Source organism: Symphalangus syndactylus, chromosome 1, assembly GCF_028878055.3.
Source record: "Symphalangus syndactylus isolate Jambi chromosome 1, NHGRI_mSymSyn1-v2.1_pri, whole genome shotgun sequence".
NCBI lineage: Eukaryota > Metazoa > Chordata > Mammalia > Primates > Hylobatidae > Symphalangus > Symphalangus syndactylus.
The window spans coordinates 36,278,419-36,301,341 of record NC_072423.2 but is presented as its reverse complement, the minus strand read 5'-3'; the positions used below and the strand labels follow the sequence as shown (position 1 = coordinate 36,301,341).

General features: G+C 40.3%; 1 protein-coding gene across 1 annotated transcript in view; it reads right to left on the bottom strand.

The window, feature by feature from the left end:
* Positions 1 to 22,923, bottom strand: part of CFAP53 (cilia and flagella associated protein 53) — a 33,965-nt gene that overhangs the window by 3,789 nt on the left and 7,253 nt on the right. Inside the window, exons 4-7 of the mRNA XM_055299631.2 lie at positions 15,493 to 15,796; positions 14,770 to 14,988; positions 7,182 to 7,398; positions 2,866 to 2,968 (exon numbers count right to left, since the gene is read on the bottom strand). Coding sequence (XP_055155606.2) covers positions 2,866 to 2,968; positions 7,182 to 7,398; positions 14,770 to 14,988; positions 15,493 to 15,796 — 843 coding nt within the window. The remainder of the gene's footprint in view (positions 1 to 2,865; positions 2,969 to 7,181; positions 7,399 to 14,769; positions 14,989 to 15,492; positions 15,797 to 22,923) is intronic.

Here is a 22,923-nt window from a genome sequence, read left to right as displayed (position 1 = left end):
CTCTCTTGTGCAGATAACATACAAAACTCACAAACTTCCTGCTTATCATCAAATGCTTTGATTTATTGTCAAACACCTCGGCTGACAGAAGAATGCAAGTTAGCTCCCTGCTACCTTGGTGTTATCAAGTAGCCCAAGAAACATCCTATAAAATCTTCGGCAAGCCTTTGTTTCCTGGCAGTCAGCTCCTCACTTGCTGGCTGCTCATTGCTTTCTTGCACTGAATTTTCCTACTTTCTCTAATAAATCTGCCTGTACCTACAACTGTCTTGGTAAATTCTTTTACCCCCATGCCACCAGCCTAGTTATGCTCTTCAGAAATGTGAACCTCTACTACCCTGTCAAGAGGTGGAGCTTCTTTCTCCATCTCCTTGAATCAGGAAGGGCCCTGTAACTACTTTTATGACCAATGGAATATGGCAGAAGTAATGCTATGCTAGTCCCAGGTGTAGCTCTTAACTGGCCTGGCAGCTGCTTCTTCCTAGCTCTTGGAATACTTGCTATTGGAACTCTCCCTCTCAGAACAAGCCACCATACTGTGAGAAGTCCAAATCACATGGAGAGCCCACACATAGGGGTTCCAGGTGACAACTAAAATTCCTAGTTGATAACTGAGATCCCTGACTACAGTCAGCATACACTACCAGCTATATGAGTAGGTATCCTAGGTATGTGGATACCCCTCTATGGCAGGGGTTGAGCCTTCAGATGAATATAGCCTCAGTCATGTGGATCTGAGTTCAATGACATGAGATGTTCCAAGCAAGAACTACCTAGGTGAGCCTTGTTGACCCACAGAATCATAAGAGATAATCATAAAATTAAACCACACATTTCAGAGTGTTTTGTTATGTAGCAATAGGTAACTGTAATACCTCTGCCCATAATTTTTTCCTTATCTCTCTGCAAATTCAGAAGTTTAGCACGGAAGAGATGTGATATTTATTGAGTCCTCACAAATCTCCAACAGGAGACTTTTTAAAAATGAGAAGGAGGCCGGGCACAGTGGCTCATGCCTGTAATCCCAGCACTTTGGGAGGCCGAGGCAGGTGGATCACGAGGTCAGGAGTTCAAGACCAGCCTGGCCAAGGTAGTGAAACCCCTGTCTCTACTAAAAATAATGAAAATTAGCCAGGTGTGGTGGCGCATGCCTGTAATCCCAGGTATTCGGGAGGCTGAGGCAGAGAATTGCTTGAACCCGGGAGTCGGAGATTGCAGTGAGCCAAGATTGCACCACTGCACTCCAGCCTAGGTGACAGAGCAAGACTCCATCTCAAAATATATATATATATAAAATATACATATACACACACACACACACACACATATATATATGTACACACACATACATATATATATATGAGAAGGAAAGATTTCCACAGCAGAGGCAGTAGCAGCAACTCAGAATGGTAGGCCAGATATTGTTGTTTGTGACCCCAAAGCGAGAATAGGATCAGGCACATTAACCATACTGTTTCTAGAAAGAGAAGAGCTTATTTCTATGCACCAAGTGTGAGTAAGTCAAAGGACAGGCCCCAGGAACAGGGAGGGTGACCATTAATCAGAGAAGTCAGGTCCTCTTCCTCCACTACACTGGCTGCCTGTTTTAGGTATCATGGCCACCAGTGGGAAGAGACTGTGATGGTGTAAGAAAAGCTGCAGGGAGGTAGCTGCCTGTTTCCCCCACTTGAGCCTGGTTGTGGTGATCAGAAAGACACTAACTAATCCCAGCCCAAGGCTTGTCAGAGGAGAGGAGTGCTATTTCCCAAAGCATCCAGATTTTTCAAGTGCAGTAAGGCTAAACACGTCCTCCTGGGGACATTTGTATAGAATCCTGTCCGTATAAGCCATTCTGCTAATCTAGCTTATTAGGCCAGCCTGCTTTTCAGGATTTGTTTCATGGAGGAAAAAAAATCTTCTTGCTATTTTATTAGGATTTAAGGTTGGTGCCTATTTTTTAAGTGTTTCAAATTTATTTTATTTTTAAAGATATTCATCCAGCCTAATAACTTATGTGTATAATCATAATATACATAACGGCAATGGAATTTAATTTTACCAAGACAATTGGTGACTACTTTTACATGAAATTTTGTAAATTGCTTTGAGCTTCTAGAAGGACAAGTGTAATACTAACGTAAAATAATGTCAGTAATGCATGAATTATGGCACATGGTCTTTACGTTGAAAATCTGTTTTAGCGGCCGGGCGCGGTGGCTCAAGCCTGTAATCCCAGCACTTTAGGAGGCCGAGGCGGGCGGATCACGAGGTCAGGAGATCGAGACCATCCTGGCTAACATGGTGAAACCCCATCTCTACTAAAAATACAAAAAATTAGCCGGGCGTGTTGGCGGGCGCCTGTAGTCCCAGCTACTCGGGAGGCTGAGGCAGGAGAATGGCATGAACCCGGGAGGTGGAGCTTGCAGTGAGCCGAGATCGCGCCACTGCACTCCAGCCTGGGGGACAGAGCAAGACTCTGTCTCAAAAAAAAAAAAAAAAAAAAAAAGAAAATCTGTTTTAGCTTTTGTTTTTTTGAGACAGATCTTGCCTGCTGCCCAGGTTGGAGTGTAGCAGCACAATCATAGCGGCTGTGTTTAACTCCTGTACTCAAGTGATCTTCCCACTTCAGCTCCCAAGTAGCTAGGACTACAGGTCTATGTCACCGTATCTGGCTAGTTTTTATTTTTATTTTTTTGTAGAGATGAGATGTTGCTATACTGCCCAGGCTAATCTCAAACTCCTGGCTTCAAGCAATCCTCCTTCCTCAGCCTCCCAAAGTACTGGGATTACAGGTGTGAGCCACCATGCCTGGCCAAAAATCCATTTTTTAGGTAGCAAATGATGATACAGAAAACAAAATCATACCTTGCAAAATTCTCCTTCTCTTCACAGTTAAGTACTTTAAGACTTTCATTTATGTGTTTCTGTTCCATAGCACGTTCTTCCTGTTCTTTAGCTTCTCGTTGCACTAAGAAAAGCAAAAGTAATTATATGTCAAATGACTTTCAGACACGACTTGCCAACATCTTTCTGGGCACCAGAGTCATATTGTCTTTAGAAAGGTAGAGCTTAGAGTCATGGCTGGATCTTAGATTGATAAAGTGGAAGTACTTATCTCAATTGAGAAATAAATTGGATTTAGGCTCATACATGCTACAATCTACAGATTTTCTGTTAATCATTTTTCATTGAAAATCTATAATTACCCTTTTTCATACCAGATTACCAATGTTAAAACATTTCCTACTTTTCTCTCCTTGAAGACACAGTTCATTGCCATTCATATTAATAAGTTTATTTATTATAATTTATTATTTATTATATATTTATTTATTATAAAATAAATATTATTTAAATATATAAAGCTCTTGGCTGGGCGCAATGTCTCATGCCTGTAATCCCAGCATTTTGGGAGGCTGAGGCAGGTGGGTCACCTGAGGTCAGGAGTTTGAGATCAGCCCAGCCAACATGGCAAAACCCTGTCTCTACTAAAAATACAAAAATTAGCTGGGCACGGTGGCGCATGCCTGTAATCCGAGCTGCTCAGGAGGCTGAGGCACAAGAATCACTTGAACTCGGGAGGTGGAGGTTGCAGTGAGCCTAGATCGTGCCACTGCATTCCAGCCTGGGTGACAGAGTGAGACTCCATCTCAATAAATAAATAAATAAATAAAGCTCTTATAAAAGTTAAAAATATTTAAGCATCCCACTAGAAAAAAAAGACAGGAAACAGAGTTTACAAAATAATAAATACAACTGGCTAATATACATCTGAAATGTATATATCTTTGGTACCACAGTCTATTTCAGAAATTCATCTTAAACAACCAGATACAATCCAAAAATAACTATGTACGGAGACAGTAACCTGGAATTCTAAAATAACAGTAAAAAGATTAGAAACAATATAAAGAGTCATTGCTGTGTTTAAGTAAAATAAGTTACGGTCCGTTTTTATAACAGATTTCTAGGCAGTCATTACAAATCTTATAATTGACAAAAAAATGACTTAAAAATATTTTTGATAAGTGAAAAATATAGACCATAAAACAGTATATACTACATGATTCTAATTTGTGAAAGAAGATTATATATGTAGTAAAAACACTAGAAGAAAATATACAAAGCTGTGAATAGTCCTGGGTGGTAGAATGATGGTTGATTTTGTTTCCTTGTTTATAAATGGTCTCAATAAATTTTCCATATTTTTTCAATATTTTCTATAACATTTATCACTTGTTAGATATGAGATCTAAATTTATCTTCAAAGAATCAATATGTCAGTATGTTCAATTCTTTGCCTTCTACTTTTAAACTTAACTTCCTCATAAAGCAACTTTTTTTGATCAACTGCTCCACCCTGACTCATTCAGATTACCTGCTCCACCCTGACTCATTCAAATTACCTGCTCCACCCTGACTCATTCTGACCACCTGCCCCACCCTGGCTCATTCAGATTACCTGCTCCACCCTGACTCATTCTGATCACCTGCCCCACCCTGGCTCATTCAGATTACCTGCTCCACCCTGACTCATTCTGATCACCTGCCCCACCCTGATTCATTCAGATTACCTGCTCCACCCTAACTCATTCTGATCACCTGCTCCACCCTGACTCATTCAGATTACCTGCTCTGCCCTCATTCTCCACCCTGACTTATTCCATAACCATTTTTCCTGCCAAACCACTCACCCCGTCACTCTCTTTAAATTAGCCAATCAGAATTAGTTTAGCCTGTGCAGTCCAACCCTAGCCAATAGTGGAACGACACAGCAGCAGTGGCCACGTGAGTCAGGAATAAGAACTCCTTCCCCTCCCTTGCCCAGGTGTGCTCTCACTATTGTTCCATCTGTGACTGAGCACCCTTTCTGCAGAAAGTAAAGATGGCCTTGCTGAGAGATCATCTGTCTCTGTGCTGACTTTTCTTCGTGGCACTGATTGTCTATTTCTAACATCACTGATGAATATAAAAATCTTTTCAGCGTATAAACTTTCTACTCAGTTTCTAAAAGTTCCATCTAATATTAGCTTAACAATTTTCTACTGCTATTATAATTCCTGGAGTGAAGAATTAATGAATGGGACCAGGATGAGCTTCCTCTTGCAAAGACCACTAGTGTGAAATCCAATGGTACCCTAACAATAAATATATTTATTGCCTCTCTGGTCCATTGGGCTGGACATGGAAATGGCAGAAATCTGGAGGTGGAAATTCACCCTCTCAACAAACATCCTTCTGTGACCAAGCACTTCTTGAAGCTGAGGGAATATAGTGACAGAGTGTAGTATAATAATAAGAGACATAATGTGGCTACAAGATTAATGGGAGCCATAAAGTTAACTTAAGCATCTCGCAGGGCTGACACTATGTATCACTTAGCAGTATGATGCAACCTAGTCCAGGGATTTCCAAGAGACAAAGGTCATTTCAGCACAGATGTAACTTTCAGAAACCTTAAAACAAAGCTTACCCTTACAAGAATAGCTTAAACTCCCTTTATGAACGAAACACCTAGTAACTGATGTGGATTGAATATAAGTATTAAAAAGGAGAAAGATTCTCCAAACTTTAAGAATGGTCTCCAAATAAAGACCCTCCTGGCCAGTTGGTCATCTGAGATGTGAGCAAGCCAAGTGCCCTGGAAAGATGATTTATTTTAAATGGGGGAACACAGAGGGCCACTCAAGGCATGAGTCAATTGAGCTGGCATTGAAGGATGTCTAGATTTCTCACAATCAAGAGCATCATAGGCAGAGACAACTACATAAACAAAAGGTATGGCATCAGGGGAACCAGCTCCCAATATTTCAACGTAGGTCCTTTCTATTTTCCCTAAGTGTCGGCCGGTCTGAGAAATAAAGAGAAAGAGTACAAAGAGAGACATTTTATAGCTGGGCCTCTGGGATGTCATCACATATTGGCAGGACCGTGATGGCGACCTCGAGTCACAAAACCAGCAATTTTTTTTTAGGGATTTTGAAAGGGGAGGGGGTGTACGAACAGGTAGTAGGTCATAAGGATCACATGCTTCAAAGGGCCATAAAGATCACAAGGCGAAGGCAAAATTAGAATTACTGATGAGGGTCTGTGTCCCACTGTGCACGCATTGTTTTGATAAATGTCTTAACAGGAAACAGGGTTTGAGAGCAGAGAACCGGTCTGACTAGATTTCACCAGGCTGGAATTTCCCAATCCTAGTAAGCCTGAAGGTACTGCAGGAGACCACGGCATATTTCAGTCCTTATCTCAACCTCATAAGACAGACACTCCCGGAGCAGCTGTCTATAGACCTACCCCCAGGAATGCGTTCCTTCCCCAGGGCTATTCGTTGCTGGGAAAAGAATTCAGCGATATTTCTCCTACTCACTTTCTGCAAGAAGAAAAATATGGCTCTATTCTGCCCAACCCCGCAGGCAGTCAGACCTTATGGTTATCTTTCCTTGTTCCCTGAAAATCGCTGTTATTCTGTTCTTTTTCAGGGTGCACTGATTTCATATTGTTCAAACACACGTTTTACAAACAATTTGTACAGTTAACACAATAATCACAGGGTCCTGAGGTGACATACATCCTCAGCTTACGAAGATGACAGGATTAAGAGATTAAAGTAAGACAGGCATAAGAAATTATAAAAGTATTAATTTGGGGAACTAATAAATGTCCATGAAATCTTCACAATTTATGTTCAGAGATTGCAGTAAAGACAGGTGTAAGAAATTATAAAAGTATTAATTTTGGGAAGTGATAAATGTCCATGAAATCTTCACAATTTATGTTCTTCTACCACAGCTTCAGCCGCCCCCTCTGTTCGGGGTCCTTGACTTCCCGCAACAGTATGGAGACAACTTTCGGAAGAAAAGAGGGACAGATATAAATGACAAGAGGGAGCCAGATGTCTGTGCCCCACCTTCTCACTCTTCATTCTAATCACCAAGGCATACAGTATTCAAATGATGTACTGTTCCTTTAACCTTCAGAACTTCTCCCCTGTGACTGATTGGAACCTGCTGGTATATAAAACTCTCCATATATATCCAATTAGATAAGATTTGCAAAAACAGGCCTCCTGCCTTCATCCTTTTTGCATCCCTCATGGTGTTTTACATAGTAAGTATTATGGTTGTTACTTAAATTGAATTAAGGGCAAGCTATAATATAACTGTAATTCAGTTCCTTACACTTTTCTTGAACTTGAAGTTTTCTTGTACACATGACCTCATCCACAAGCTGTCTCCTTGCCTCCTTTTCAAGTCTCAGCTCCTTGTCCTTCTCAGCCAACTTCTTTTCCTTGTCTTCCTCTAATATTCTGTCAAATTCTTTCTCCTGAGCTTTCTCTTCCTCACGTCTCTGTGCCAAATATTTATGGTATATCTTCTGTTCTCTTTTCATATCTTCCTATGTAACATAAAAATTCATATTGTTAAAATTTTTTGGTGTGATATGATAGTAAGGACACATTTAAAAACAATCCTTAAAAGCTCCAATCCCAATCTTTTAGAACTATGTACTGAAACATTACAGATGTATGTCTGAAGTTTATTCCAAAATACTCAAGAGTAGTGGGGGAAATGGGTAGGGATATAGAAGAGACAAGAATGGCCATTAGTTGATAGTTGTTAAAGTGAGGTGATGGACAAATGGGGACTAATTGTGCAATTCTTTGTATTTGTTTGAAATGTTTGATAATACATGTTTGAATAAGTTAATTCAAACACTTTCCTAAAGTGTTTCCCAAAGTAGTTGCCAAATAGTTTTCAATGATACAGCTTTATTTTCATTTACTTTAATTTAGGTATATGAAATCTTAATCTGATCAACAAAGTAAGTTATTTCTACTATTATAGCACTGTCTCTCTGGCTGGTAGTCATTTTGTACTTTATTACAGCAATTCTCAATCTTAGCTACACTTTGGAGTCACCTGGGGAGCTTTACAAAGTATTGACAGCTGGCCGGGCACGGTGGCTCAAGCCTGTAATCCCAGCACTTTGGGAGGCCGAGGTGGGTGGATCACGAGGTCAGGAGATAAAGACCATCTGGCTAACATGGTGAAACCCAAACCCCGTCTCTATTAAAAACACAAAAAAATTAGCCAGGCGTGGTGGTGGGCGCCTATAGTCCCAGCTACTAGGGAGGCTGAGGCAGGAGAATGGCATGAACCCAGGAGGCGGGGCTTGCAATGAGCCAAGATAGCACCACTGCACTCCAGCCTGGGCGACAGAGTGAGACTCCGTTTCAAAAAAAAAAAAAAGAAAGTATTGAGGGCTAAGTCCCACCCCCAGAAATTCCTATTTAATGGATATCTTTTACATTCCCCCAGGTGATAGTAATGTGCAGCTAAAGTTGAGACCTGCTGTTTATTTAGTGCAGGCATTTTTAGTTGGCTACTGCCATGTTGCTGTAATTATCCAATAGCAATGAGTTCATCCAATATCAAGGTTGTAGATATTATTAAATACCTGATATGGTTTGGCTCTGTATCCCCACCCAACTCACATCTTGAATTGTAATCCCCATGTGTAAGGGGAGGGACCTGGTGGAAGGTGACTGGGTTATGGGGTAGTTTCCCCCATGCTGTTCTCATGATAGTGAGTTCCCATGAGATCTGATGGTTAAAAGTGTGGCTTTCTTCACTCCCTCCCTCCTGCCGCCAAGTAAGACGTGCCTTGTTTCCCCTTCCACTGTGATTTTAAGTTTCCTGAGCCTTCCCTAGCCATGTGAAACTGTGAGTCAATTACACCTTCTTTTTTAAATAAGTTACCTAGTGTCAGGTAGTTCTTTATAGCAGTGTGAAAACAGACTAATACCATTTCCCACTAAAAAGAACCAACAATCCTTGGGAAAATAATCAATTATAAGACTGGAGCAGAAACTGAACAGGATGAACCTGGGACATCTTATTGTGTCAGAATCAAGAAAACTATCAAAGTCCATTGGTGGACAATATCAAAAGAGCATGACAGCCCACTTAAAGGGACTCCCATGATCTAGAATTAGACAATCTGAGCACCAAAAAGAAGAGTGAACTAATAATCCACTAAAAAACTATTGAAACTTGGCTAGGCACGGTGGCTCATGCCTGTAATCCCAGCACTTTCGGAGGCTGAGGTGGGCAGATCACTCGAGGTCAGGAGATGGAAACCAGCCTGGCCAACATGGTGAAACCCCATCTCTACTAAAAATACAAAAAAATTAGCTGAGTGTGGTGGCACAAGCCTGCAGTCCCAGCTACTTAGGAGGCTGAGGCAGGAAGATCGCTTGAACCTGGGAGGCAGAGGTTGCAGTGAGCCAAGAACACGCCACTGCACTCGAGCCTGGGTGACAGAATGAGACTCTATCTCAAAAAAAACACAAAAACTATTAAAACTAATAAACGAGTTTAGCAATGTTGCAGGATACAAGACCAATATACAAAAGTCCTTGTATTTCTATTTGACAGCATCAATCTAAAATGAAATTAAAAATTTTATTTCCAAATAGAAATGTTATATTTAGGAATAAATTTAACAAAGTAAGTGTTAAAATGTATACTCTGAAAACTAAGAAACATTACTGAAAGAAATTAAAGAAGACCTAAATAAATGGAAAGACAGCCTAAGTTCATGAATCAGAAAACAATACTGTGAAAATGGCAGCACTTTCCAAATTGACCTATAGGTTCAACACAATCTTTACCAAAATCTCAACTGGCTTCTTTGCAGAAATTGATAAGCTGATCCATGTAACTTCTAGATACATGGACATGCAAGGGAGCCAGAATAGCCAAAACAATTTGAAAAAGAACAAAGTTTGAGGATTTACATTTTCTCTCTCTCTTTATTTATTTATTTATTTATTTATTTATTTATTTGAGACGAAGTTTCACTCTGGTTGTCCAGGCTGGAGTGCAATGGTGGAGATTCACTCTTGTTGCTTGGGCTGGAGTGCAATGATGTGATCTCAGCACACTGCAACCTCCGCCTCCCGGTTCAAGCGATTCTCCTGCCTCAGCCTCCCAAGTAGCTGGGATTACAGGCATGGGCCACCATGCCCGGCTAATTTTTGTATTTTTGGTAGAGACGGGGTTTCACCATGTTGGTCAGGCTGGTCTCAAACTCCTGACCTCAGGTGATCCTCCTGCCTCAGCCTCCCAAAGTGCTGGGATTACAGGGGTGAGCCACTGCGCCCAGCCAGCATTTACATTTTCTGATTTCAAACTTACCACAAAGCTACAGTAATCAAGACATGTAGATTTGTTATACTGGACTAAGGATAGATATATAGATTGATGGAATAGAACTGAGTGTCCAGAAATAAACCTTCACTTTACTGTAATTGATTTTTGACAAGGGTGATAAGACAATTCAATAGGGGAACAATTAGACAATTATTTCAACAAATGATGCTGGAATAACTGGATATCCACATGCAGAATAATGAATTAGGATCCTTATCTCATGCCATATACAAAACTTAAAATGGATCAAAAGCCTAAATGTAAAAGCTAAAATTATAACACTCTAACAAGAAAACAAAGGAGTACATCTTTGTGATCCTAGAGTAGGTAACTGTTTTTTAGATAGGACCCCCAAAGCATAAGCAACAAAAGAAAATATAGCTAAATTGAACTTTGTCAAAATTTAAAACTTTTGTGATTTAAAGGACATCATCAAAAAAGTAAAAAGACAACCTACAGAATGAAAGAAAATAATTGCAAGTCATTTATTATCTGGTAAGAGACTTGAATCTAGAAAATATAAAGAACTCTTGGCTGGGCGTGGTGGCTCATGCCTGTAATCCCAGCACTTTGGGAGGCTGAGGTGGGTGGATTGCCTAAGGTCAGGAGTTCAAGACCAGCCTGGCCAACATGCTGAAACCCCGTCTCTACTAAAAATACAAAAAAATTACCCAGGCATGGTGGCAGGCACCTGTAATCCCAGCAACTCGGAAGGCTGAGGCAGGAGAATCGCTTGAACCTGGGAGGTGGAGGTTGCAGTGAGATGAGATTGCACCACTGCACTCCAGCCTGGGCGACAAGAACGAGACTTAAAAAAAAAAGAAAAAGAAAAAAAAAGAACTCTTACAACTCAATAATAAAAGGACCAATAACCCAACTAAAATATGGGCAAAGGACTTGAATAGACTTCTCTAAGAATACAGAATAGCCTTCAAGTAGATTTCTCCAAGGAAGATTTACAAATGACCATAATAAGCACACGAAAAGAGGCTCAATATCATTAGTCACTAGGGAAATACAAATAAAAACCATAATGAGATACCAATTCAGATGCATTAGGATGGGTAAAATAAAAAAGACAGACAATAACAAGTGTTGGTGAGCATGCGGATAAATCAAAACCCTCATACACTGCTGGTGGGAATGTAAAATGGTTCAGCCACTTTGGAAAACAGTTTGGCAGTTCCTCAAAACTTCAACACAGAGTTACCGTATGGCCCAGTAGTACTACTTCTAGATACATGCCCCAAAGAAAAATAAAAACGTATGTCCACACAAAACTGTGTATATGAATGTTCATAGTAGCATTATTCATGATAGCCAAAAAGTGGAAATAATCCAAATGTCCATCAGCCGACATAATGCATAAACAAAATGTGGCATATCCACACAATGGAATATCATTCAGCCACAAAAACAAATAAAATAGCGATTCATGCTACAATTGTGGATAAATCTTGAAAACATTATGCTAAGTGAAAGAAGACAGTCAACAGGTCACTAACATGTGATTCCATTCCTATCAAAGTCCAGAATGGGGAAATCTATAGAGACACAAAGTAGATAAGTGGCTGCTTAGGACTGGAGGCGGGAGGTGGGGAAGAAGGGACAGCAGGATAGTGAAAATGTTCTAAAATAGAATGTGATGATGGCTGCGCATATCTGTGAAAACAGTAAAATCCACTGAATTGTGTGGTTTAAACTGGGGAACTGGATGTTATGTGAATTCTCTCTTGAGGCTGTTAAAAAAAATAAATAAAATGATTTAAATGTGAACAAAAAACTCAACAGGAAAAAACAAATCAAATAAGCAAGTCAATTAGATAATGGGCAAAAACCAGGAGTTGGAGGCTGTGGTGAGCTATGATTATGCCACTGTATTCCAGCCTAAGTGACAGAGTGAGATACTGGCTCAACAAAAAAAAAAAACAAAAAAACAAAACAAAACAAAAAAAAACAGAAAATGGGCAAAAGACATGAAGAGACATTTCATCGAAGAAGACATACAGATGGAAAACAGGCTCATAAAAAGTTGTTCAAAATCATTAGCCATTAGGGAAATGTAAATTAAACCACAATGAGATGTTGCTACACATCTATCAGAATGGTTAAAGGAACAATAGTGATAGCACCAAATGCTGGTGAGGATGTGGAGAAACTGGATTGCTCACGTATTGCTGGTGGGAATGTAAGATGGTATGGCTACTCTGAAAAACAGTTTAGCAGTTTCTTTAAAAAACTAAACATGCAATTACTATATGACATAGCAATTGCTCTTCTAGGCATTTATCTCATAGAAATGATGATTTGTGCTGGGTGTGGTGGCTCACGCCTGTAATCCAAGCACTTTGGGAGGCTGAGGCGGGTGGGTCACTTGAGGTCAGGAGTTCAAGACCAGCCTGGCCAACATGGTGACATCCCATCTCTACTAAAAATAGAAAAAATTAGCCAGGCATGGTGGCACACACCTGTAATCCTAGCTACTCAGGAGGCTGTGGCAGGAGAATCACTTGAACCCGGGAGGTGGAGGTTACAGTGAGCCAAGACCATGCCACTGCACTCCAGCCTGGGTGACAGAGCAAGACTCCATCTAAAAAAAAAGTGAGAATGTGTTCACAGAAAAACCTGTACTCAAATGATTATAGCAGCTTTACTCATAATAGCCATAACCTGGAAATAACTCAAATGTCCTTCAACAGGTGAATGGCTAAACAAACTGTGGTAAATCTATACCATGAATACTACTCAAGAATAAATTGGGAGGCCGAGGCGGGTTGATCACCTGAGGTCAGGAGTTTCAGACCAGCCTGGCCAACGTGGCAAAACCCTGTCTCTACTAAAAACACAAAAATTAGCCAGACGCAGTGGCACCCACCTGTAATCCCAGCTACTCAGGAGGCTGAGACAGGAAAAGTGCTTGAACCCATGAGGCAGAGGTTGCAGTGAGCCGAGATCACGCCACTGCACTCCAGCCTGGGCAACAAGAGTGAAATTCTATCTCAAACAAACAAACAAACAAAGAATAAAAAGAAGGCTGGGCGCAGTGGCTCATGCCTGTAAACCCAACACTTTGGGAGGCCAAGGCAGGAGGATCACTTGAGCCCAGGAGTTCAAGAACAGCCTGGGCAGTGTAGTGAGACCCCATCTCTACAAAAAATAAGAAAACTAGCTGGGCATGGTGGCTTGCGCCTGTAGTCCCAACTACTCAGGAGGTTGAGGTTGAAGTATCAGTTGAGCCTGGGAAGTTGAGGCTGCAGGGAGCTGAGACCACACCACTGCACTCCAGCCTGAGTGACAGGGCAAGACTGTCTCAAAAAAAAAAAAAAATTAAAAAAAATAAAAATAAAAATAAACAACTATTGACAGATCCAAAAAGTTGGACAATCTCCTGAGGGTTATGCTAAGTGAAAAAGGCTATCTGGAAAGATTACATACTATATGATTCTACTAACATTCCCAAAATAATAAAATTATAGAAATGAACAGGGTTAAGAAGGGGGTGGGGCAAGAGGAAAGTAGGTGTGGCTATAAAAGGGCAATATGAGAGATCCTGGTGGTGATGAGATGTTCAGTATCTTGATTATATCAATGTCAACATCCTGACTGGCATGGTAGTATAGTTTTGCAAGATATTACCATTGAGGGAACCAGAGTAAAGGGTACAAGGAATCTCTCTGTATTATTTCTTAAAACTGCATGTGAATCTACAATCATATCAAAATGAAAAGTTTATCCAGGCACAGTGGTTCACACCTGTAATCCCAGCACTTTAGGAGGCCGAGGTGGGAGGATCACTTGAGCCCACTCCAGACCAGGCTGGGCAATTTGGCAAAACCCTGTCTCTACAAAAAGTACTTAAATTAGCCAGGCTAGGTGGTGGATGTCTGTAGTCCCAGCTACTTGGGAGGCTGAGGTGGGAGGATTGCTTGAGCCCAGGAGGGCGAGGCTACACTGAGCCATGATTATGCCACTGCACTCCAGCCTGGGTTACAGAGCGAGACTCTGTCTCAAAAAAAAAAAAAAAAAAAAAAAAGAGAGAGAGAGAGAGAAGTTTAATTAAAAAACAAAGCACATGCACACTAAGAACCAGGTAAAAACAAGAAAAAGCACCTGTGGGAGAAACAAAACACTCTTAAAAGTTCAATCCAAATTCCAAACGTATAGGTAGCTAACTCAATACTGAATGCCTTTCCCTACTCTTTTTGCCTGACAAAACTTGACATATCCTTTAAGGTCCAACTCAAATGTCACTTTCCGAGTGATGTCTTCCTCAAATTCCAGGAGTTCTCAGACTTTAGTTAGCATCAGAATCACCTGGGGGGAGTGTGCTGAAACACAGATTTCCTGCCCGTCATGATTTTGATTGGGAGATCCTGATTCCAGAGCCTGTGAATTTCTGTTTCTAACATTTTCCCAGATGGTGCTGATGCTGTTGGCTCGTGGACCACACTCAGAGTAGCACTGCTATGTATTTGTAGCCATCTTCCACAAGACTGAGAACTCAGTAAGGAATCCCTTCCAGCAGGTAGCAGGCACCAAAAAAATGTCTTACTCTTTTTTGTTTCTTTTTATCTGCCTCTTCCTGTAAGTCTTGAAGGGCCCTTTGCACGAGCTTCATGTTCAAGTCCTGTTCTTCTCTGTATTCCTGCTGAATATGTTCTATCCTCTCTTGTAGGGCTTTTTGCAAAATGGTCCTAGTTTCCTGCTTTGCCTTCTGTTTCTTTAGCTTATCCTGTTCATTCTCATGATTAATCTGTGCGTTGTTACTTTCCTAAGGTAGAATCATAATAAAGATAATGCATCAGTAGAGTTGGACAAGACAAGTTAGTGCATTTGACTTCGGAGATGGGAATAAAGGATTTCTGGAAATACATACACACCTGGATTTAGAGAGGCTGTAAGAAAGAAAACTTGCATTTTCATAGTTGAGTCAGCAATAAAACTGTGAAAATTGCCTGGGCGTGTGTGATTATAATGTAATAAATAGTTGTAGAGTTGAAAACAGAAAAGTATAAAGAGAAACCACTTTTAATCCCAGTACCCATCGTCCACCACCATTCTCCACCTGTGGGTGTGTTGGCCTTCCACACTTGACCCTTCTATGTACTCTGCACCATACATTTGGATACATTATTAACCAGCACTAAGAGTCCAAAAATGGAAACGTGCCTATGAACTAGCCCAGGCCATCAGACAAACTGTACAGTAACAGGCCTGCAAACTGTACTACATCCATGGCATTGATCACCCTCTAACAAACATTTTAAAGGCCCACCACAAGGCGCGCCTCCTCTTCCTTCAGCAGCGGTGCTGCCTGCCTTTGTGCCTTGATGCTGGTGATCTGGGCATTCAGCCCCAGGCGTGTGTTCTCCATCAGCTCTTTCTGTCTCCTCGCCTCTTGGGCTTCTCGCTTTTCCTTGGCTAATCGGTCTTCCTCCCAGAGCTTGGAGAACATCTGCTCTTCCACCAGCTTTTGCCTCCTCAGCTCCTCATTAAATGCAATCTGTGCTTTCCGCTCCTCACACACCTTCTTCTGATGGATACAAAACAATTCAACACGGAGCTCCTCACAGCGTTCCCTGAAAGGAAAATTTTAAAAAGACAAAACCCAGCCTTTCATGAGGCACTGCTCTATTGAGGCACACATCTGTACAATCACACAATGAAGCAAGAAAAATCAGAGACCTGGATGCAGGCCACGGAGCACAGGAAACAAGAGGGAGCAGCAGGGAGGGCAAGCACCAGGATGGCACAGCCTGACTATGGAAACTGGAGTGAAGCAAAGGCAGCCCTGACTCCATTTCCTGTGTGACCTCGGATCAAAAACTCAACCTGTTAACCCCAATGACTGACCTATTCACTTGACTTTGAGAACCCCTAATTTAGGGATGCTTACTTTTTTTTTTTTTGAGACAGAGTCTCGCTCTGTTGCCCAGGCTGGAGTGCGGTGGCACCATCTCGGCTCACTGCAAGCTCCGCCTCTCGGGTTCATGCCATTCTCCTGCCTCAGCCTTCCGAATAGTTGGGACTATAGGTGCCCACCACCACATCCAGCTATTTTTTTTGTATTTTTAGTAGAGATGGGGTTTCACCGTGTTAGCCAGGGTGGTCTCGATCTCCTGACCTTGTGATCCGCCTGCCTCAGGCTCCCAAAGTGCTGGGATTAGAGGCGCGAGCCACCGTGCCCAGCCGCTCACTTTTTTTTTTAAGAGACAAGGTCTCACTCTGCCGCCCAGGCTGGAATGCAGTGGCATGATCATGGCTCACTGCATCCTTGAACTCCTGGCCTCAAGTGATCCTCCCACCTTAGCCTCCCAAGTAGCTGAGACTATAAGCACATGTCACCATGTCTGGCTAATTAAAAAATTTTTATTTTTGTAGAGACAGGGTCTTGCTATGTTGCCAGGGCTGGTCTCAAACTCCTAGCCTGAAGTGATCCTCCTGCCTCAGACTTCCAAAGTGCTGGGATTACGGGCATGAGCCACCACACCAGGCTGAGATGCTCACTATAGCTAGATAGGATATCTGGCCAGGCATGGTGACTCATATCTGTAATCCCAACACTTTGGGAGGCCAAGGCAGGAGGATCGCTGGAGACCAGGACTAGCCTGGGCAACACAGTGAGACCTTGTCTCTATAAAAATTTTTAAAAAATTAGCTAGGCATGCTGGCACATGCCTGTAGTCCTAGCTACTTGGGAGACTGAGGCAAGAAGACCACTTGAACTCAAGAGTTTGAGGCTGCAGTGAGCTAGGACCATATCAATGCATTCTAGCCTGCACTCTAGGTCAGTAAGACCCTGTTTCTAAAAAAATAAATTAAACGATAGACAGAATATCTATTTATTCTAATGATAACAATCATTGATAAGAGGAAAACTTTATGTTTGTGAGTGCTTTATAGTTTACAGGTAGCAGGTGTCATCCTCATCTTAGAGTTAAAGCAACAGAGACTCAGGGAGCCTAAGTGTCTTCCCAAGCCACATAGCCAGTAGTAGGAATATTATTAGCAAAAGTTATTAAGTGCTTATTATCTGCCAGACACTATTGTAAGCACTTTAACACATATGAACTCTTATAATCTTCATAATAATCAATATGGCAATGAATATTACTGCAAATTTATTTTTATTATTTTTATTGTCCTTGGTTTACAGATGAGGAAATGGAAGCACAGAGCAGTTAAGCATCTTACCTAAGTTTGTCCATTTCGTATGTGGTAGAACTGGGACTGAAGAGCTGGCAGTGTGGCCCTGGAGTTTGGATTCTTTGGTGTTTCATTGTATCACCTCTGCCAGCAACTGACAGAGGCAAGACTACCTCTGACCCACAGGCATTCTGACCAAACATCCTAGGGTATTCATTAATAAAAACACCCCAAAACAAACCCTCGAAATGCCTACCTTAATCTGGGGTCTAATCATTAACTGTGTATAATTACAGGGCATTTAAAAAGAAATTTCGTAATGTACCAAAAGCACAATCCATAAAAGAAATATTGACAAATTTGATTTCATTGATATTAAAAGCTTTTGCTCTGTAAAAGATCCTTTTAATAGGATAAATAAGACAAGATTGCTGAATGTCTGGGGTAAGAAAAGAAAAAACCATTTAAAAAATGAAAAAAAAAGAGATAAGCTATAGTCTAGGAAAAAAACCATGTATCAGACAAAGAAGTACTATCTAGAATACATAAAGAATCCTCAAAACTTAACAGCTAAAAAAAAAAAAAAGGCAAAAACTTAACGGCTAAAACAAGCTAAATTCTAAAAATCTAATTAGAAATGGGCAAAAGATGTAAAGAGACATTTCACCAAAGAAAATGTACAGATGGAAAATAAGCACATGAAAAGTTGCTCAACATCACCAGCCATTAGGTAAATCCCAATCAAGCCCATGATGAGATATCACAGCACACCTATTAGAACAGCTAAAAACAAAAACAAAACAAAACAATACAAAACAACAATGCCACTACCAAAAGGACCAGGATGTGGAAAAACTGGATCTCTCATATACTGCTGGTGGGACTATAAAATGGTACAGCTACTCTAGAAAATAATTTAGTGTTTATTAAAAAAGAAAAAATTACATTTACGGCTGGGAGTGGTGGCTCACGCCTGTAATCTCAGCACTTTGGAAAGCCGAGGTGGATGGATCACCTAAGGTCGGGCGTTCAAGTCCAGCCTGACCAACATGGAGAAACCGCATCTCTACTAAAAATACAAAAAATTAGCCGGGCTTGGTGGCGCATGCCTGTAATCCAAGCTACTTGGGAGACTGAGGTAGGAGAATCGCTTGAACCCAGGAGGCAGAGGCTGCAGTGAGCCGAGATCACGCCATTTCATTCCAGCCTGGGCAACAAGAGCGAAACTCTGTCTCAAACAAAACAAAACAAAACAAATTTGCATATGATCCAGCAATAGTATATGATAATTATCCTCAATAAACAAAAACATATGCTCACACAAAAACCTGTACACAAACGTTCCTGTCAGATTTACTTATAATAGAGCAAAACTAGAAACAACCAAAATGTCCTTCAGTAAGTGAATGGTTTAACCAAACTGAGGTACATTCATGCAATGGAATACTACTCAGCAATAAAAAAGACAAACTAACAATACCTCCAACAACTTGGATGGACCTGAAAGGCATTATGTTGAGTGAAAAAGGCCAATCTCTAAAGATCATATATTGTGTGATTCCATTTATATAACATTCTTAAAATGATGAAATTATGGGGATAGAGATTAGTTGTTGCCAGGGTTAGGAATGATGGGGGTGAGAGTAGTGGGCATGACTCTAGAAGAGTAACATGAAGGAAATTTTTGCAGTGATGGAATAGTTCTGTATCTTGACTGTAGGGTGGTTACACAGTCTACAGGTGATAAAATGGCACAGAACCATACACACACCTTGCACGACTGTCAATTTCCTTGTCTTAATATTGTATTACAATTATGTAAGATATAACCATTGGGGGAAACTAGGTGAGGGGTAAATGGGATCTCCGTACTACCTGTGCACTTTCTGTAAACATACAATTATTTAAAATTAAAAATTAAAACAAAACAAAACCCCTGGTAATTTTTGCTTGTCATTATTGTCCATTTCATTGCATTATTATTGCTGAAAATAATTTTGCTGTATAGAAGATAGGGATCACTAAAAATTATCTACTCCAGGTATCAAATATTCTACAAATGTCACTGAATATATCAAAGAGAAATGAATGCATATGCCATTAAAGGACACGTCTATTCATCGTAGCTTTATTCATAAGAGTCCCAAACTGAAAACAACTGAAATGACTGTCACCAGGAGAAGAAATAAATTGTGGTATATTTATACAATGGAATACAAAAAAAAAAGCACAAGAAAAAGAAGAAGAAAATTTTCATTCTGCTTTATATTAATATACATGTTAAAGCCTCAACTATATTTTTAGTAGTAGGGTCTAATAACGCACCCTTACTCAAAAGTACGTTTGCTGATCTATGTTGAGGAATTGGCAGTGCTACATTCAAAACACTAAAAACAATTTGTTTTCAAATTATATTACTATAGGACACATTTGTTTCTTTAAGATTTTTAACAATTCATCTAACTAGCAAAAACTCAGTTATACAAGTGAAATCTGTAAAATGTTGCTAAATCCATAAATTTTAAAAGCACAACCACTTATGAACCATTTTGTTTTCTTAATATATTAAGATAAATTTACTAGGGAGTAGAAAATATATGAATGGTCCATTGAGAGTCACTTGGCTAATATACCATTTTCCACCCACGGCATCTTTTCCCCCCAGCAACCAGTAGCAAAGATGTCCAAATCCCACTGAGGACAGGGTATGAGTGCATGCTTTACACAGGCTTGAAAATCCAAGACTAATCCTCTCTTGGTCACCTCAAGCTTAAGATCTAGACAAATCCCTACCTGTAGAACTCAGTTATCCATCTATAAGCCAAGGAGGGTGGCAAGTCGCTTCTGGCCCTGTGCGTTACTACTCCGGGTTTCTTCACTGCCCTCTTTCAGCAGCTCCCCAAGCCCTGAAACTTCCCATTCCCTCTCCTTTTAGCAGTCTGAATTTACTTTTAGCAGCTGCATCTGCAACTTTTATCTACTACTCACTGCAATGGCTTACTTCTCCTTCTGGCCTCTAGTAGGAGGGTTGAGGGTTTAGGGCTGTCCATATTATTAATAGCGACTTCATGACAGAAAGAGCAGATGGAAGAAGCTTTTCTCTGCACCACGTCTTAATCCCTCCACAGATGTCATTCTGCTGCTTTCTCACATCTGTTGACCTTTGGATTTCTGGTCTACTCAAATTTTGAGTGCTATGAAAAATGAACTCTTGTATTCCTTCTGTATTCCACCAGATTTAAACTCAGGTATTTTTGGATCATCCATTCCTGAATCTGGCTTAACATGATATACACCTTGCCCCACTCATACTAGATGACCTAACAACCTAAGTGACACTCACTGTCACAGAGCCCGGCATAAAGTAGGAGCACAAAAATACTTACTGAATGAATGAATGCTAATAGCTATGTTTTAAACACTTCCAGGTAATATTTGGACTTTAAAAATCCCTTCTGAATATAAAAACCTTAGCCAGTTACTCTAAAATTAAAAGACAGATGAAATCGATGATTTAGGGCATTCCATGGGTCATTCATGTGATCATCACTGCACTGAGAGATGCATCTGAAAAAAGGGGCAAAATGCACCATCACTACTATTATTCAACATAGTATTGGAAGACCTAGCTAGAGCAATCAGACAAGAGAAAGATATAATGGGCATCCAAATTTCAAAGTAAGAAGTCAAATTATCCTTGTTTGCAGATGACACGATCTCATATTTGGAAAAATCTAGACTCCACAAGAAAAGTCTTAGAACTGCTAAACAAATTCAGTAAAGTTGCAGGATACAAAATCAACATACAAAAATCAATAGCATTTCTATATGCTTGCAGTGAACAACGCGAAAAAAAAAATTTAAAAAGTAACCCCACTTACAATAGCCACAAATAAAATTACCTAGGAATTAACCAAAGAAGTGAAAGATCTCTACAATGAAAACCATAAAACACTGATGAAAGAAATTGAAGAGGACATCAAAAAATTGAAACATATTCCATGTTCTTGGATTGGAAGAATCAATATTATTAAAACATCTGTACTACCCAAAGCAATCTACAGACAAAATGCAATCCCTATCAAAATACCAATAACATTCTTCACAGAAATAGAAAAAACAGTTGCTCATGCCTGTAATCCCAGAACTTTGGGAGGCCAAGGCGGGTAGATCACTTGAGACTAGGAGTTCGACACCAGCCTGGGCAACATAGGGAAACCCCATCTCTATTAAAAATACAAAAATTAGCTGAGGGTGGCGGTACACACCTGTGGTCCCAGCTACTTGGGAGGCTGAGGCAGGAGAACTGCTTGAACCTAACCTGTGAGGCAGAGGTTGCAGTGAGCTGAGATCCTGTAACTGCATTCCAGCCTGGGCAATATACACTCCAGCCTGGACAACCGAGTGAGACCATGTCTCAAATTAAAATGAAATAAAATAAAATAAGAAAAGAAAAGAAAAAAAATCCTAAAATTTGTATGGAACCACAAAAGATCCAGAATAGCCAAAGCTATTCTAAGCAAAAATAACAAATCTGGAGGAATCACATTACCTGACTTCGAATTATACTACAGAGCTATAGTACCTCAAACAGCATGGTACTGGCAAAAAAACAGACACATAAACCAATGAAAAAGAGTAGAGAACCCAGAAACAAATCTACACACTTACAGTGAACTCATTTTTGACAAAGGAGCCAAGAACTTGCACTGGGAAAAAGACAGTCTCTTCAATATATGATGCTGGGAAAACTGGATATCCATATGCAAAAGAATGAAAATAGACCCTATCTTTTATCATATACAAAAATCAAATCAAAATAGGTCCAAGACTTAAATCTAAGACCTCAAACTATGAAACTACTACAAGAAAACATTGGGGAAAAATCTCTAGGACATTGGCCTGAGCAAAGATTTCTTGAGCAATACCCTACAAGCACAGGCAACCAAGGCAAAAATGGACAAATGGGATCATATCAAGTTAAAAAGCTTCTGCACAGCAAAAGATACAATCAACAAAGTGAAGAGACAACCCACAGAATGGGAGAAAATATTTGCAAACTATCCCTCTGAAAACAGATTAATAACCAGAATATATAAGGAGCTCAAACAACTCTATATGAAAAAAATTCAATAATCCAATAAAAAAATGGACAAAAGATTTCAACAGACATTTCTCAAAAGAAGACATACAAATGGCAAACAGGCATATGAAAAGGTGCCCAACATCACGGATCATCAGAGAAATGCAGATCAAAACTACAGTGATATATCATTTCACCCCAATTAAAATCGCTTATATCCAAAAGACAGGCAATAACAAATCCTGGTGAGGATGTGGAGAAAAGGGAACCCTTGTAGTACACTGCTTGTGGGAGTGTAATACAACCACTATGGAGAACAGTTTGGAGGTTCCTCAAAAAACTAAAAATAGAGCTACCATAAGATCCAGCAATCCCACTGCTAGGTATAGGCCCAGAAGAAAGGAAATCAGTATATTGAAGAGATAGCTAAACTCCCATGTTTGTTGTAGTGCTGTTTACAACAGCTAAGATTTGGAA